The sequence below is a fragment of the Sinocyclocheilus grahami genome, unplaced genomic scaffold (assembly GCF_001515645.1).
Source record: "Sinocyclocheilus grahami isolate Dianchi unplaced genomic scaffold, SAMN03320097.WGS_v1.1 scaffold134.1, whole genome shotgun sequence".
In the NCBI taxonomy this organism is placed as follows: domain Eukaryota; kingdom Metazoa; phylum Chordata; class Actinopteri; order Cypriniformes; family Cyprinidae; genus Sinocyclocheilus; species Sinocyclocheilus grahami.
The window spans coordinates 3,202,011-3,217,765 of NW_015505313.1; the positions used below are offsets into that span (position 1 = coordinate 3,202,011).

General features: G+C 38.7%; 1 protein-coding gene across 2 annotated transcripts in view; it reads left to right on the forward strand.

Moving 5' to 3' along the window:
• The window catches only part of LOC107590921 (phosphatidate phosphatase LPIN1-like), a 34,096-nt gene extending 19,436 nt beyond the window's left edge, over window positions 1-14,660 (forward strand). For both annotated transcript variants that reach the window (XM_016279884.1, XM_016279885.1), the window contains exons 4-21: window positions 1,319-1,620; window positions 3,539-3,628; window positions 4,304-4,402; window positions 7,461-7,590; window positions 7,676-7,961; window positions 8,062-8,155; window positions 8,245-8,426; window positions 9,940-10,033; window positions 10,172-10,241; window positions 11,266-11,358; window positions 11,526-11,587; window positions 12,831-12,969; window positions 13,055-13,203; window positions 13,298-13,384; window positions 13,470-13,622; window positions 13,716-13,830; window positions 13,910-14,013; window positions 14,491-14,660. In XM_016279884.1, the coding sequence (XP_016135370.1) occupies window positions 1,319-1,620; window positions 3,539-3,628; window positions 4,304-4,402; window positions 7,461-7,590; window positions 7,676-7,961; window positions 8,062-8,155; window positions 8,245-8,426; window positions 9,940-10,033; window positions 10,172-10,241; window positions 11,266-11,358; window positions 11,526-11,587; window positions 12,831-12,969; window positions 13,055-13,203; window positions 13,298-13,384; window positions 13,470-13,622; window positions 13,716-13,830; window positions 13,910-14,013; window positions 14,491-14,650 (2,409 nt within the window). In that variant the 3' untranslated portion in view covers window positions 14,651-14,660. The remainder of the gene's footprint in view (window positions 1-1,318; window positions 1,621-3,538; window positions 3,629-4,303; window positions 4,403-7,460; window positions 7,591-7,675; window positions 7,962-8,061; window positions 8,156-8,244; window positions 8,427-9,939; window positions 10,034-10,171; window positions 10,242-11,265; window positions 11,359-11,525; window positions 11,588-12,830; window positions 12,970-13,054; window positions 13,204-13,297; window positions 13,385-13,469; window positions 13,623-13,715; window positions 13,831-13,909; window positions 14,014-14,490) is intronic.
• Window positions 14,661-15,755: the final 1,095 nt, after the last annotated feature.

Consider the following 15,755-nt stretch of genomic DNA (forward strand, 5'->3'; position numbering starts at 1 on the left):
TGAGTGGTTTAAAACCCCGGTTCCGCCTTGGGCACCACTCCACCTATGTATCCTCTGGATACCTACTTTAACAGGGTGTTGCTACGAGGAGTCTGTTGAGACAGTTCCTTCAGCAAGCTAATGCAGAGCAAGCGGTAGCCCCTGTGTGACAGGCCAAGACTTAGTATGATGCTAGGCTCTTGGTCATATCCCCTTAAAGGAATCTATTCCTGATTCTAAGCCTTGAGGTCTACCCCGGGCCCAGGAGTCTGGCCCTAACAGGTAAGTTTTTTGGGGTATGTAACCTAGGCCTTTGGCTGTAGGGGATAATGTCACGGACAGCCGTCTAACATCCTAGGGGCAACTTCCATGGCTATGGTAGAGTTGGTACTTAGTGCTCGCCATAGGTTTCTGGCATGCACTCCCCTCAGCATGGTAGCGTGGGTATACCATTCCCCATAGAGACCCCTAGAGGACGCAGTTACATATGTAACCATGGTTCCCTGACTAGGGAACGAGACACTGCATCCTCTAGGTTTCCTGCCATGCTTCGGACGCAAGCTTCAGACGAAGAAGTGAATGACGTGTTCTCCCGGCGCCTATTTATACTATAGTCGCACCGGTAGTGATGTCATGGGATGTCACCGGCCAACATGTTGTTGGTGTTTTTTGAATGTATGCTTCAGACACGGGTCACGACGAGGCGTTCCCCATAGCGACCCCTAGAGGACGCAGTGTCTCGTTCCCTACTCAGGGAACCATGGTTACATAAGTAACCTGAGACGTTTTCTGTATTTGTTGTTGTGATGATTCCTGCTGTTGACTACAGTCCGCGTATCTATTTGTGTTGTGGTGATGATGTTTAGCAGAGCTAGAGTTAATAATGGTCTGTCTGTTTGAATGGAAGTGATAACTGACGTATGAGCTGGTTGACTGGTTCTCAAGGGCAATTGAGTGACCTAAACAACTGAACATTATACTATCATATATATTAATGTGCAGCCATGCACTTATGTCTTATGAAACCATGACTTAGAGACAGTTCAGAGCTGTGCACGTGCATGAGTTTGTTTGTAATGAAAGGTGCAGTGATCTGTCACAAGGCATTAGGGTCACAGTGTTGTGCTTCTGAGATTTAAGCAGACACAGTCAAACCAAATCTATGGCTATAGTCTACATTCATGGTTATATGAGTGAATGGTTGTGTTTGCATATATACAGTGTTTTTACAAATAGACCTAGATGTTTTCCTCCAAAGATTGAAAAAAATCTTTAAAATGCAAACACTCCCTAAAGCATGCATTTCCTACATTTAGTACTATTATTACTCTCCCTACAGGAGGTGGTGCCGTGCCACTTGGCTACATCGCCCATAATTTCAGAGGGCTCTGCCCTAATGCAGGCCCAAGTTGGAAAAGGCACGTCCCGTCTGTCTCACTCTGGAAACGAAACCTCCATTCAAACCCTGGGATCCATGCAGGCCCATTGCGACAGTTCAATAATGAAGAAGAGAAGGAAGAGGAGGAGAAAATCTCAAGTAGACAGCATGAAGCGAGAGGACAACGGAGACTTTTCGGAAGACGAAGACATGTTTCCCATTGATATGAGTTCTGATGATGATACAGAGACTACAGGAAGCAGGTCAGAACAAACAGAAGATATGGAGAAAGTTTTTAATCTGATAAATATTATTCCACATGACTTTCATGTCATTCTAAACCTGTATGAGTTTTTTTGGAACACAAAAAGCTGAAATTTTGAACAATATCCATGCCACTTTTTTCCATACCAGGGGCTGCCAAACATCAAAAATGAAAAAAAAATAAACTACAGAGGTAGACCATATTGCTTTGCACATTCTAATTTAGCACATTGAAAATGGTTTTGAGACATGTAATATAATTAACGTATAATTTTTTATAACTTTTTTGAATCTATGTGAACTTAAATGAGTTTTGAGTGCTATGATGAATGGTGTTTTTGAAGTATGACAGCCCCTGGTCACTGTTCACTTTCATTGTATTTGGGTAAATGGGGATAGTGGTCTTGCCAAGATCTCACACGGAATCTAAATCCCACTTTTCTGCGAGTTCAACTTGGCAGGAGCTGTGAAGCTTAACTTATTTCCTGTATAGAGCATAGAGAGCATGCACCATTTAGGACAGAACAGGTTATGGTTATGATAATGCAGAGATATCCTCCTTCTCTTAACCCATTTGAAAACACTGCAAATTGTGTGATTGCAGTGGCATAATTTTTTTGCTGCAAGTTTGCTGGAATGAATCCAGTTGCAGTGGCCTTGTGATGTGGGCTGTGTCTGTTTGTTCACTCTTCGAATAAGCTCTGCAATGGAGAGAGAGAGGCTAAGTGGAGAAGAGGTCGCCAGTCCTATTGCTGAAGTAAACAAGTGGCTCAAACAGCCTGTCCAATGTTTTTCCACGAAATTCATGAAACCATGCCAATTCTGGCTTCAGCTCGAGGGGAGTCCTTTGTCATGTTGGGCAATCTAGCATTACCCCCACATATCTAAGAAAAGAAATGATTTGCAATATAAACCAGTTAAACAACATAAACATAATTTTTCCTTCTTTCACTCCCAGTGGACGACAAGTTATGTATTTTATCTGTTCAATCTGGATAAGCAAGTTAATAGGTCAAACTTTTAGTGCATTACATGCTTTGCATTACCAAGAATCTGTTTCCCAGGTACCAGTAATAAATTTAAAAAGTGACGGTAAAGGCCACTGGCAAAACACTGTTCACAAGGCCAAAAAGAGTCAGCTGGGAATGAATCTAAACTCAAGAATGTGTTGCTCGGCAAAGCAGCAGTTTGAATCCAGCTCTTTAGAAACCCCACAATGCTCTCTGTCTTCCTAGAAGAATGAGCCTGTTGATGACAAGCACTGCAGATTATCCCTGGCTATATCTATACGCATGAAGTAAAAATTTACTTTAAATGTATACAATGTCTTACTCTTACCTTTTGCAGGTACAGTGGTGTGAAAAAGTGTTGGCCCCCTTCCTGATTTCTTATTTTTTTGCATGTTTGTCACACTTTAATGTTTCAGATCATCAAACTAATTTAAATATTAGTCAAAGATAACACAAGTAAACACAACATGCAGTTTTTAAATGAAGGTTTTTATTATTAAGGGAAAACAAAATCCAAGACTACATGACCCTGTGTGAAGAAGTGTTTGCCCCCCTGTTAAAACTGTGGTTTATCACACCTGAGTTAAATTTCTCTAGCCACACCCAGGCCTGATTACTGCCACACCTGTTCGCAATCAAGAAATCTCTTAAATAGGACCTGCCTGACAAAGTGAAGTAGACCAAAAGATCCTCAAAAGCTACACATCATGCCGAGATCCAAAGAAATTCAGAAACAAATGAGAAAGAAAGTAATTGAGATCAGTCAGTCTGGAAAAGGTTATAAAGTCATTTCTAAAGCTTTGGGACTCCAGCGAACCAAAGTGAGATCAGGAAGGGGGCCAACACTTTTTCACACCACTGTATATATACTTACGTATATGTTTGCCTATACTGTATGTGTTTTCAGAGCCATGTCACATGAGCTATTTGCTGAGCAGGTGAAAGGAACTAGCAGCACATACACACAGTCTGAAGGGAACTGGACTGCTGTTCAAAGGTATGCCACTTAAGACTCCTTACTTTCAGCCACTTAGTCAAGTCTCAGTCAATTATGAAAAACAAAGTCACAATTGCAAGATATAAAGTTGCAAAGTTGCAATAAAGAGAATGAACACACCATGTATATAATACATAGCAAAAGAGACAACAATGTACCACGACTTGTAGTTATTGTTTGCATTTCAAAGAAACAGAACTGTATTTGTACCTGTCAGTTGAATGAAATAATCTAAACGAAACACTGCAGTGCCAGCAATTCAGTGAAAAGACAGTAAGAGATGTCTGTGAAGTGAAAAAAACCCCCCTGTGAAATCCAAAAACGTGTATGTCTGCATCATATTTTATTTGATTACACGTAAAATAAATATTCAGGCCAACAGGAATGTTTCTCACAACAGTAAATCCCAGGATATGCTGTATTGCTGACTGTAAACGAGACCGGACCGAAGGCTTTATCAATATAGATCGATCATCATCAGCAAACTGTTCCCACAGCTACAGTATGATGATTATACTGATATATCATAATACACACAATGCATGCCAATACATTTGGCTGTGTTTATTTTACAACAGACTGTTATGCTTATACTGTATATATTATTTATTATTGTATATGTGAAATTCAAAATAATAGATATTTGAAAATAAATCTTTGTTTTCTGACCCACAGCAAAGGGTTGGAGAAGATCTGCTCCTTACCCATTCCCACCAATTCAGGATTGTCCATTTCCTGCCCTCAACAAACAGCCATGTTTCAGTCCACACCCAGGTAACCACTGCTGCTGCTATAGAATGTAATTAAATTTTAAAGCCATAACTTGTGGGTCAATATCACTGTAGGGTGCCTTTTGGTGTCCTGTACATAAATAACTAATTTGCCATGATAACTTAACAAAAAAATGACTATGAAAGGGTGTGTTATATTAGGCTAAGTTTTTATATTCATAACAAAAGCATTACTTTGCTCTTTACATACATTTTCAAGATTTTTTTTTAGTTTTGTGTAAGAGGATGCGTGTTATTTTTATTGTCACAGAATATTGTCAAATCATAGATTTAAATTATCCTATTAATATTTTGTTAAATAAGAGATTACTAAATTTGAGTGTATTGATCATTTGGTAATAAAAACTATATTTTTATTTAATAAAAAAGAAGAGTTTGTCCATGTCTCTTGAATGGTTGTCCACCCTGTCGTATTGGGGATTCCGTCCCTTTAAGAAAAGGCCATCCCCTTTAGTGACATCAGGACAACAGATTTTTTTGTCTCTTCACTGGCGGGAATTTCGAGATGGTCCTCACTGCAGAACACAAGATCCAGGGGGCGAGGTTGGATCCAGATCCAACTCCTCCCACCTTACATATAACTAAACCTACCCGTCTCTACTCCCTGATCCCTAAACCCACCCATCTCCACCCCCTAGATGTGGATCCAACCCCGCCCCCTGGATCTTTGTTCTGCAGTGAGGGGCTACTGGGAATTTCAACGGCTGAGGTGAATAAGTTTTCAATTGACAAATTTTCTTCGTCTGAGTTTGCTTTGCCAAAGCTTAACATGTCCACCCTGTCAGCATAAAATATGCCAGAAGTGATTAGAATACAGTATTTTCACGTTTTCATGTTCAAGTTTAAATTAAACCAAATTCTCTTCAACACCAGACTAAATATTTAGCTAGTAACAGTTTGTTGTAAGCTAATATGCTAATTGAAGCTCAAAATGTCCACCCTGTCGGCCACTATTTTTTTAATAACCCTGTTTAGGAAAGGGACATCATGCCTTTCAAAAAATATAATTTGCATCTTAATTTTGCAATGAAAACATATTTAACAGTAATACAGTGGGGCAAAAAAGTATTTAGTCAGCCACCAATTGTGCAAGTTCTCCCACTTAAAAAGATGAGAGAGGCCTGTAATTTTCATCATAGGTATACCTCAACTATGAGAGACAAAATGAGAAAAAAAAATCCAGAAAATCACATTGTAGGATTTTTAAAGAATTAATTGGTAAATTCCTCGGTAAAATAAGTATTTGGTCACCTACAAACAAGCAAGATTTCTGGCTCTCACAGACCCGTAACTTCTTCTTTAAGAGGCTCCTCTGTCCTCCACTCGTTACCTGTATTAATGGCATCACCTGACACTCGTCCACAACCTCAAACAGTCACACTCCAAACTCCACCATGGCCAAGACCAAAGAGCTGTCAAAGGACACCAGAAACAAAATTGTAGACCTGCACCAGACTGGGAAGACTGAATCTGCAATAGGAAAGCAGCTTGGTGTGAAGAAATCAACTGTGGGAGCAATTATTAGAAAATGGAAGACATACAAGACCACTGATAATCTCCCTCGATCTGGGGCTCCACGCAAGATCTCACCCCGTGGGGGCAAAATGATCACAAGAACTGTGAGCAAAAATCCCACAACCACACGGGGGGACCTAGTGAATGACCTGCAGAGAGCGGGGACCAAAGTAACAAAGGCTACCATCAGTAACACACTGCGCCGCCAGGGACTCAAATCCTGCAGTGCCAGACGTGTCCCCCTGCTTAAGCCAGTACATGTCCAGGCCCGTCTGAAGTTTGCTGGAGAGCATTTGGATGATCCAGAAGAGGATTGGGAGAATGTCATATGGTCAGATGAAACCAAAATATAACTTTTTGGTAAAAACTCAACTTGTCGTGTTTGGAGGAGAAAGAATGCTGAGTTGCATCCAAAGAACACCATACCTACTGTGAAGCATGGGGGTGGAAACATCATGCTTTGGGGCTGTTTTTCTGCAAAGGGACCAGGACGACTGATCTGTGTAAACGAAAGAATGAATGGGGCCATGTATCGTGAGATTTTGAGTGAAAACCTCCTTCCATCAGCAAGGGCATTGAAGATGAAACGTGGCTGGGTCTTTCAGCATGACAATGATCCCAAACACACCGCCCGGGCAACGAAGGAGTGGCTTTGTAAGAAGCATTTCAAGGTCCTGGGGTGGCCTAGCCAGTCTCCAGATCTCAACCCCATAGAAAATCTTTGGAGGGAGTTGAAAATCTGTGTTGCCCGCGACAGCCCCAAAACATTACTGCTCTTGAGGAATGGGCCAAAATACCAGCAACAGTGTGTGACAACCTTGTGAAGACTTACAGAAAACGTTTGACCTCTGTCATTGCCACCAAAGGGTATATAACAAAGTATTGAGATGAAATTTTGTTATTGACCAAATACTTATTTTCCACCATAATTTGCAAATAAATTCTTTAAAAATCCTACAATGTGATTTTCTGGATTTTTTTTCTCATTTTGTCTCTCATAGTTGAGGTATACCTATGATGAAAATTACAGGCCTCTCTCATCTTTTTAAGTGGGAGAACTTGCACAATTGGTGGCTGACTAAATACTTTTTTCCCCACTGTATATATTTCCACGACAGGGTGGACATATCTTATGGTTTATGCTTCAAATAATGGCCCATAATTATCTAAAAAAAAATGTGTGGGCGCTCAGCTAATATGTTTCTATAGTACTTGAGTGTGTACTATTTATGATATGACATTAAGCGAATGGGAAATTAAAACCAAAAACTCCAAAAAATTTTGGAGTATTTGAGGGTTGAAAGGCACTCTATGGGGATATTGACCCTTGTATTAAAAAGCCTTACATTTCTCTAGTGTATTGTCCAATTTAAAGATTTTTCCTGTTTGTCAAGCATAGAATTCAGTTTTGCAGGACAAGGAATTAAAAGTTGAAGGCATTGTTCCTAGCTTATTTCACAACAGCTGTATAAATACAAATCTAGTTAATCCAAATGTTTCTCAATGTCTTTCATTCTTCTCTACAGCAGTCCAAATGGCTCCTTGCCATCTACACCCAAGAGTGACTCCGAATTGCTGGCCAGTCAGAGGAGCAGAGGGAAACCGGACAACCCTGAGATGCTTTGGACATGGGGAGAGCTGCCTCATGCTGCCAAGGTACAATAATCACCAGACATGCCACATAACAACAACAAATTAACAAATGTGAAGCGGCTAACTCTACATCTTTCTCTTTCCACAGCCGTCATTCCTGCAGCCCATGTCGGAGCCCATGGTGGTGACCCCAAGATCAATCCCACCGTCTGAAAGCACACACTTCAGAGCCATCACTGTGGAAAGGATGGTGGAGTCTCACGGCAGTGATGTGTATGTGCCTGATCTCAGGGTTGAAGAGGCAACATCTGCCGCTGCTGTAGATGTGGAGGCCATCAGTGCAGCCGCCCATCTTTTCACAGACCTAGAAGAGGGGCGGCACAGCCCTGGAGCTCATGCCATTAGCAAGACAGACTCTCCATCCAAGAGAAAAGGTAGAGAGTATTAAGGCTCTAAAATGCCTTTTTATGATAAAGTTACAAAGCAAAACGTATCTGGCTAAAACATATAATGCCGCACTACATCAATTCCTAGACAAAAGGAGCCGGCACCTGGGATCAGATGGAGTATACCTGGATGACATCACAGAGTTGGAGCCTGAGGTGGCAGCCTTGTACTTTCCAAAGAGGTAAATTTTCACTTGTTCATTTATGATCCAGGCGTAATGTAAGTATTTGAAATGATTTTTAATTGTCAAAATTATTTTGTGTTGTTCAGTGATGGAGCAACTTCTGTGAGGGGTGGGGTAGATTCGAGAAGTGCCAATCAGTCCCCTCAGTCAGTAGGCAGCAGTGGAATGGACAGTGGGGTGGACAGCTTTTCTGACCAGTTAGGAGACTTGCCTCATATTGCCATCTCTCTATGTGGAGGACTGACAGAAAACAGAGAGATCACTAGAGGTGAAAGGACAAGTTGTTATGTACCTGTAGTTTACTTGTAAAAAGTTTGGGGTTGGTAATATTTTTAAAATGTTTTAAAAGAAAGAAGCTCATTTATTTGATAAAAAATACAGTAAAAACAGTAAAATTGTTAAATATTATTGCAATTAAAAATACGTTTTTAATTGTTTTATATTTTAAAAAGTAATTTAATGTAAAATGCCATTACTGTCACTTTTGAACAATTTTTTGTCAACTTTAAACTTGGTGAATTACTTTTCAGCAGGTATGCATTAAACCTTACTGACCCCAAACCTTTCAGTGGTAGTGTAAAATAATGGATTTTCAGTGGCTGTTCTGTTATTCTGTAGGCTCTGTATTAAAGGGGTCATATGATGCGATTTCTATTTTTCCTTTTCTTTAGTGTATTATGTAGCTATTTGTGCATGTATAAGATCTGCAGAGTTACAAAGCTCAAAGTCTCCCACAAAAGTATTTATTCTATCTAAAAGAGAAGGCTGATCCAGACTGGGCTAAAACGCCTCAAACACGCCCCCACATCTCTACGTCACGATGTGGAAATATTTGCGTAATGTCGCCCAAATGTTCATGCAAAGAAAGAAGGCGTGGTTTCAAGAACAGCAGTAGTGTTGAAGCAGCCATGTCAGGGAGACGCTGTGTGTTCCTGTACGAAAGCAAAAGCACTTTATTTGGCCTTCCGAAAGTAGATGCAATTAGGAATCATTGGTTAAGATTTATTTACAACAGAACAGCACAACCCAGATGTTCGAATTTGTGCAACGCATTTTATGGACGACGATGAACCTAGTAGCCTATAAGGCTGGCTGTGCAAAGGCTATTTCTAAAAAAAATGGGTCAATACTGACTTTGCTATGACAATCTGGCGCTTATTCTGAATCAGCTACTGTAAGTATGTTTTCTTAATAGTTTAAGTATTTGCTATTGACTGTTTAAATGCGGAGTTTTGCGCCGTGTAGAGTATCGCGTCATGTGTGTGTGCGTGAGAGAGAGACAGGGTCACATCACAGTGGAGTCAGCTTTCTTAGCTGGCTTGTGTACTGCAAACACATTCCAGCTTCATCACTGTGTCTGTCACGCGACTGTTCCCCTTTCAGGCTTGAAATGATGGTAAAACTAAGGACATTATGTACTGTCTTTACTTTTATGTTGAAAGGGGCGTTACATTTCCGACGCGTGCTTGTGGTGTTCGGCCAATCACAATGCACTGGGTCAGCTGGCCAATCAGAGCAGACTGTGCTCGTCGGAAGGAGGGTCTTTGTAGAAAACAATGTGTTTGAGAGAGGCAGGGCATAGAGGAACTACAATCATTTACAGTATTTGCAAAATAATGTGTTTTTTGAACATTAAAGCATGTCAACATATTCTGTTACACCAAATACACCAAATAATGATCTTTAAAATAGCATCATATGACCTTTAATATCCTGTTTTTGTTCTATATTTCACTAGCTAGGGAAGTAAATATAGAGTTTTTACAATCTTTCATTCACAGAGGAATTTGAGGAACGAGCAATATCTTATCAGGAGTTTGCAGATAATCCATCTATCATTGATGATCCCAACCTGGTCGTAAAGATTGGCACTAAGTATGTCACACATTCTGCCACATAAAAACATGAACATAATGTCATTCATCAAAATGTTGTCAAAATACTCCTAAACTTACAATTAAGTATTTTATTACATTTGTCAATTATTTCACTCATTTTGTTCTCTCCACGAAGGTATTATAATTGGATCACAGCCGCTCCTATCGTACTAGCCGTGCAGGTTTTCCAGAAGACCTTGCCAAAGGTAAGGACTGCATAAACAACACACACATACATAAAGGTCTTTAGGTATTCAACAAACAATGACGATGTGACCTTATAGTAGTTTAAATAAAGCTTAACATTTGAGCTTGTTAATATCAAAGTCAACCACTGATTGCCCAGTGATGTACATGTACTGTATGTAGGTGACTTAACTTTATTTCTGTTAACATAATAAGAAAGCACAATTCTTTTTTTATTTATTTATTTAAAATAAAAAATATACCATTTAAAATGACTTGAATTGTAATTCATTCTATTAATTCTAAATAAAGTTAAATGATTTAATTAAAAAATTTTTTACAATTAAATACAATGATTTTAAATTAAACTAATAACTTAATTACTTGATGAGGGTTGGATTCATGTGCCCCCTGCAGGTGGATTACAACAAAGAAAATGCTTATTTGGAAACATCATTGTCCGTCATATACAGTTAAAAAAAATACTGTACTCCACTGGATGTGTCTCACTTTTGAATATTTATAATAATTTGGACACCTTTGCTTATTTAGGTTTTTATTTCAAAGTCAGCTCTACCTCAGTACTAACCAAATGAATAGCACAGTTTAAATAGGTAAATTATGAAATACTTCACAGTGGTAGAAAATACCGTTTTGTTTCTGTATTGTTTGTCTTGTCAAGTGTTCTACAAGTGTTTCATGGCTTTTTAAAGACCTTGTGCATTCTACACCCCGGCTCTCAGGGCACTCCAGGGCATTTAAATTTGTCTCTTCCCTCCTCCCTCTTTTTCTTCTTTTTTATTTTTAATTGATCTCCCCTCATCCCATCCCATTGTGCGCCATTGCGCTAAGTATTCATGTCTGAGTTACGCCTACTCTGCTCTTGGTTTCTTCACATACTGTTTTCCTAGCGTGTTCGGCTCTAGTCCTGTACGTCTTTGTGAATTTGTGTTGATTTATTAGCTGCATGTTTGTTCAGTCACAGTCATCCTGTCATTTAGTTTTTGAGTTTTGAGTATCAGGGGCTCTGTGCATTTGCTCCAGGCCACAGTGGAGAACATCATGAAGGAGAAGATGCCCAAGAAAGGAGGACGCTGGTGGTTTTCATGGCGGGGCAGAAACAACAGCTCCAAATCGGTATATTTGCATTATTGCATATTGGAAATAATTGTGAATTGAATTAAGGGTGTGAAATTATACCAGATTTATCACAAGACTTTTTTTGACTTGGCAGGTTTGCAAATATTATATATGCAAAAAAAAAAAAACATGCAAATGAGTTACTATCATTCCTATTGCAACAGGAATCAGCATCTGACCAGATTGAAGGTGGAGAGGATTCTATAAGAACAGCATCTGTGAGCAGGTACCTAATGTTTCATATTTAGAAAAACACAACATTGTTCTGGCTAATAGATTAAAGGGTCATATTCTACATTTTCTTAGCATATTTCAGCTGAAGTACAGTTGTATAAAAAAAAAACACCAAATACAAGAGTAGAGACAGAAGAGTCGCTTCCACATTCCTCTACGCCTATTTTTCAGCTTCGCAAAATAGTTTCGTAAAAATAGTAGTTCTGTTCGTAAGTACCACCAAGTCGTAAGTATGTGTAACAGCAGCAGCTCTGGACATGTGACCATAAGCGCAAACCTTATCGGTTTGTCAGTTTTATACGCAGTGCAGTGGAAAATAGATTTTTTCTTTTTTGCCTCTCCATAAAAAACTGTTGCATTGACAGCATGCAAATCAGTCTGTACAGACACATTAATAGCCATTAATTCAAATTATAATGTTGATCGCACCAAATATTTGCACTGAACATTCATATCAGTCTTTAGTCAAGGTCTCTCGCATCCAAAAGTTGTAATTAAGGTTTACACTAACATATTACACCATCTCTTAGGTCTTTAGAATTAAACAGACCTAGGGCCAGTTACTAACAGCTTGTGCCAGCCGAAACTGTCTTTTGGCGTTAAAATAGTACTGTCAGGGTTTACTAAAAGCATGCAGTGAAGAATTAGTGCTGAAAAGGCATGGACACAGTTATTTTTGTGCCTAACCTTATTGAATATGCATTTGTAGGAGTTTCCCTTTCAGGTGCAACATTTATGGGAGGAGAGTATTCAAATGAATCACGCAACGAGTTTTACTAATGTTTGCGCTCGTCAAATTACTGGTATTTGCTCCATTATTTAACGCCCCAAAAAAAGCATGTCGTAAAGCAGGCGGTAATTTGCGCTGCTCTTGGTAGACTGATGAACAAATGAACAAGCTGTACCTGTGTTCTTTAATGTGCGCATTGTCAGTAAATCACCCGCAGAATTTTCCCCTCCCATCGGCACTTTTATGGAATTGTGCTATGGAAAACGCTAATTTGCCCTGTTTTGTAAATCTGGCCCTTAAACAGAAATACAGTTTTTGGTACTGTACCTTTAAGACTTCTATAGACAGTAACTACAAATCAGGTTTTAGAATAGGAACTCAATTTTAGAATATGAGCTCAGATGCAGAGACAATTGTGTGACTTATCAAACAAAACATATTTTAGAAGACTGAGAATGTAGATTATTTATAGAGTATACATTTTGACTGGTGGTATTTTTCATAGATTAAAGGATGAATCATCATCCAGTGAAGATGACAGTGGAGGTGCTAAACAGAATCCTGTGAGCAATCAGCCTGAAGTTCTCCACTGCACTGGAGGCCACTGCTACAGGAAGACACTTCGTTTGTCCTCAGAACAGCTAGTAAGCATCTCGTTTTCCATAAAGCCTGTAAATTCAGTCACAGAATAGGTTATGGAAACCCACGCTACAAGCATGTTCCTCACAGGCCAGTCTGCACTTAAAAGATGGCCCCAATGATGTGGTCTTCAGCGTCACCACCCAGTATCAGGGCACCTGTCGCTGTGAGGGCACCCTTTATCTGTGGAACTGGGATGACAAGATAGTGATTTCAGATATCGATGGCACCATCACAAGGTGACACTACACAAGGCAACTTTCTGTGGCAATGTAATGGGTTTGTCAGATGAAAAAAATGAAGGTACAGTCTAAATTGCAAAATCTCCTTCAGGTCTGACACCCTGGGACACATTTTACCCACTCTGGGTAAAGACTGGACCCATCAGGGCATTGCCCGACTCTACCACAAAGTTAGCCAGTGAGTCCCACACCACACATGTGAGCAAAAAGATTTTTGGCCCATTTTAAAATGTCTAATATATCTAATTATCTTTGTCTAACAGGAATGGCTACAAGTTTATGTATTGTTCAGCTCGGGCGATTGGCATGGCTGATATGACCCGGGGTTACCTGCACTGGGTTAATGAAAGAGGCACCATGCTACCCATGGGACCTGTGCTGCTTAGTCCCAGTAGTCTGTTCTCTGCATTTCACAGGTTGTAACACACACACACACAAAATGTATAGGCTTTAAAAAATTGAGAGAATGCCATATTACATGTAACTGATGTCTTTTCTTTTCATTTCAGGGAGGTCATTGAGAAGAAGCCAGAAAAGTTTAAAATTGAATGTCTGACCGACATTAAAAACCTGTTCTATCCAAACACAGAACCCTTCTATGCTGCTTTTGGAAACAGAGCAACAGTAAGTACTAGTAGCAAGAACTGCTAACATGACCTTCATCTGATATATGCAAATTTCTAAGGAATGTTCTTCTCTCCAGGATGTTTATTCATATAAAGAGGTTGGAGTGCCTTTGAACAGAATATTCACTGTGAATCCTAAGGGAGAGCTCATCCAAGAACATGCAAAGACCAACATTTCATCGTAAGTGACTGCAACAGTTCTGGATCTAATGAAAACATGTCTGTGTCTCATTGTAAAAGAAAGAAAAAGATATTTTGCATTGAAACTAACCCCGTTTTGTTTGTTTGTTTGTTTGTGACATTATTTTAATGATAATTATCTCATTTTCCCATTTGTCATTTAAATGCATTCAGACATTTGTATACTTTTGATTGTTTTTGTCATTTCCATCATCCAAAATTAAAAGAAAAATAAACATATTTAGCATTAAAATGGAGCCTGTTTTAAAATTATTTATAATTATTATTTATAATAATCAAGCTCATATTTCCTTCTAAAGTCTCATTTAAATGCATCTGGACATTTCACATTTTTGTCATTTCCATTGTTATCAATGATTCTCATCAGAATCTAACAGTAGATAATTTAGTAGTGTCTAATAGTTTAAAATGTGTCAGTCTGACAGTAAATTCATCTGTATATTCTTGTGTGTTTTAGTTATGGACGTCTATGTGAGGTCGTGGATCATGTCTTCCCTCTTCTGATAAGAGGGAACACCGCCGACTTCCCCTGTTCAGACACCTTCAGCCAGTTCACCTTCTGGAGAGAGCAGTTACCAGAGGTAGACAAGCAGGAGCAACATGCCGAGAGCAGCTGAAAGAACATACAGTTCTGTAAAATGATAGCATCCCTTACAAACTCAGCTCTGACGCTGCACTGCCATAGGTATTCCTCTACACACAAGCAACTTAGCACTTTGCAGACCGCATGCCGCCCTCTGCCTGTTCCTTATTTATTTTACATTTTTACAAACATCATTTCTGTGTGTGCTAATATTTTGTTTTACTGGAATTAATCTGGTAGCATATTACACAGCTCATATTAGGGAATTTGTTTATTGTTTATTGGTGAGGTTACAGTTATTTTAAAGTGCCAAAAATGTTATTCATAACCAACAAGACAATTACATTATGCTTTTAAAAAAAAGTCTATTGGCTTTGTCCAAGGTTGTAAAGATCTATGAGGGAATACAGTTATTTTAGTACATAGTATAAAAAGTTTTTGAGCATTTGTTATAAAACATGTTGAGAGAAATTTTAAAGTATCATCAAATAAAAAAAATTAAAAACAATAATAAATAAACTCAGATGTAGGTATAAAGCCAGTTTTAGTATATCTCAGGTGATACAGAATTTACACAAGGTAGTCTTTTGAAACTAAAAGTGACCTTTCATAACAAAAAATATTAACTGTCAGTTTTCATGTTTTTTTTTTTACATCTAAATTATTTTACTACTCCATTTCCTTAACAACAAAACAACAAACGCAAGTGGATCGATTTTAATTGTGCCATCCTGGAAACTTTTTTACCACATACACACTTTACATTTTGCCAAATGCTTATTATTATGTGATAACTTTCCATTCCTTATTATTTGTGTGTATTTTATGTGAAGTTCATAACTCTGACCAGCAAATATGAATCATGCAGAAACTGATTTTGTCATAAGTCATACACGTTAGCATTTAAAGAAAAACAGAAACTAAACAAAAGCAAACGACAATGCAAAGAACACTCAGGTCATGAAGTATTTCCTACCTGTATTAATTCCTTCATATTAATGTCATATTTAATACATCTTACTCATTTTCATAAAATATATATAAACACACACGCCTGAGAATTTATTTATTTTTTTTGCTTATTTCAATAATTAAGAATATAAAATCTCCTGATTCATGGTGCATACTATTATTGTTCT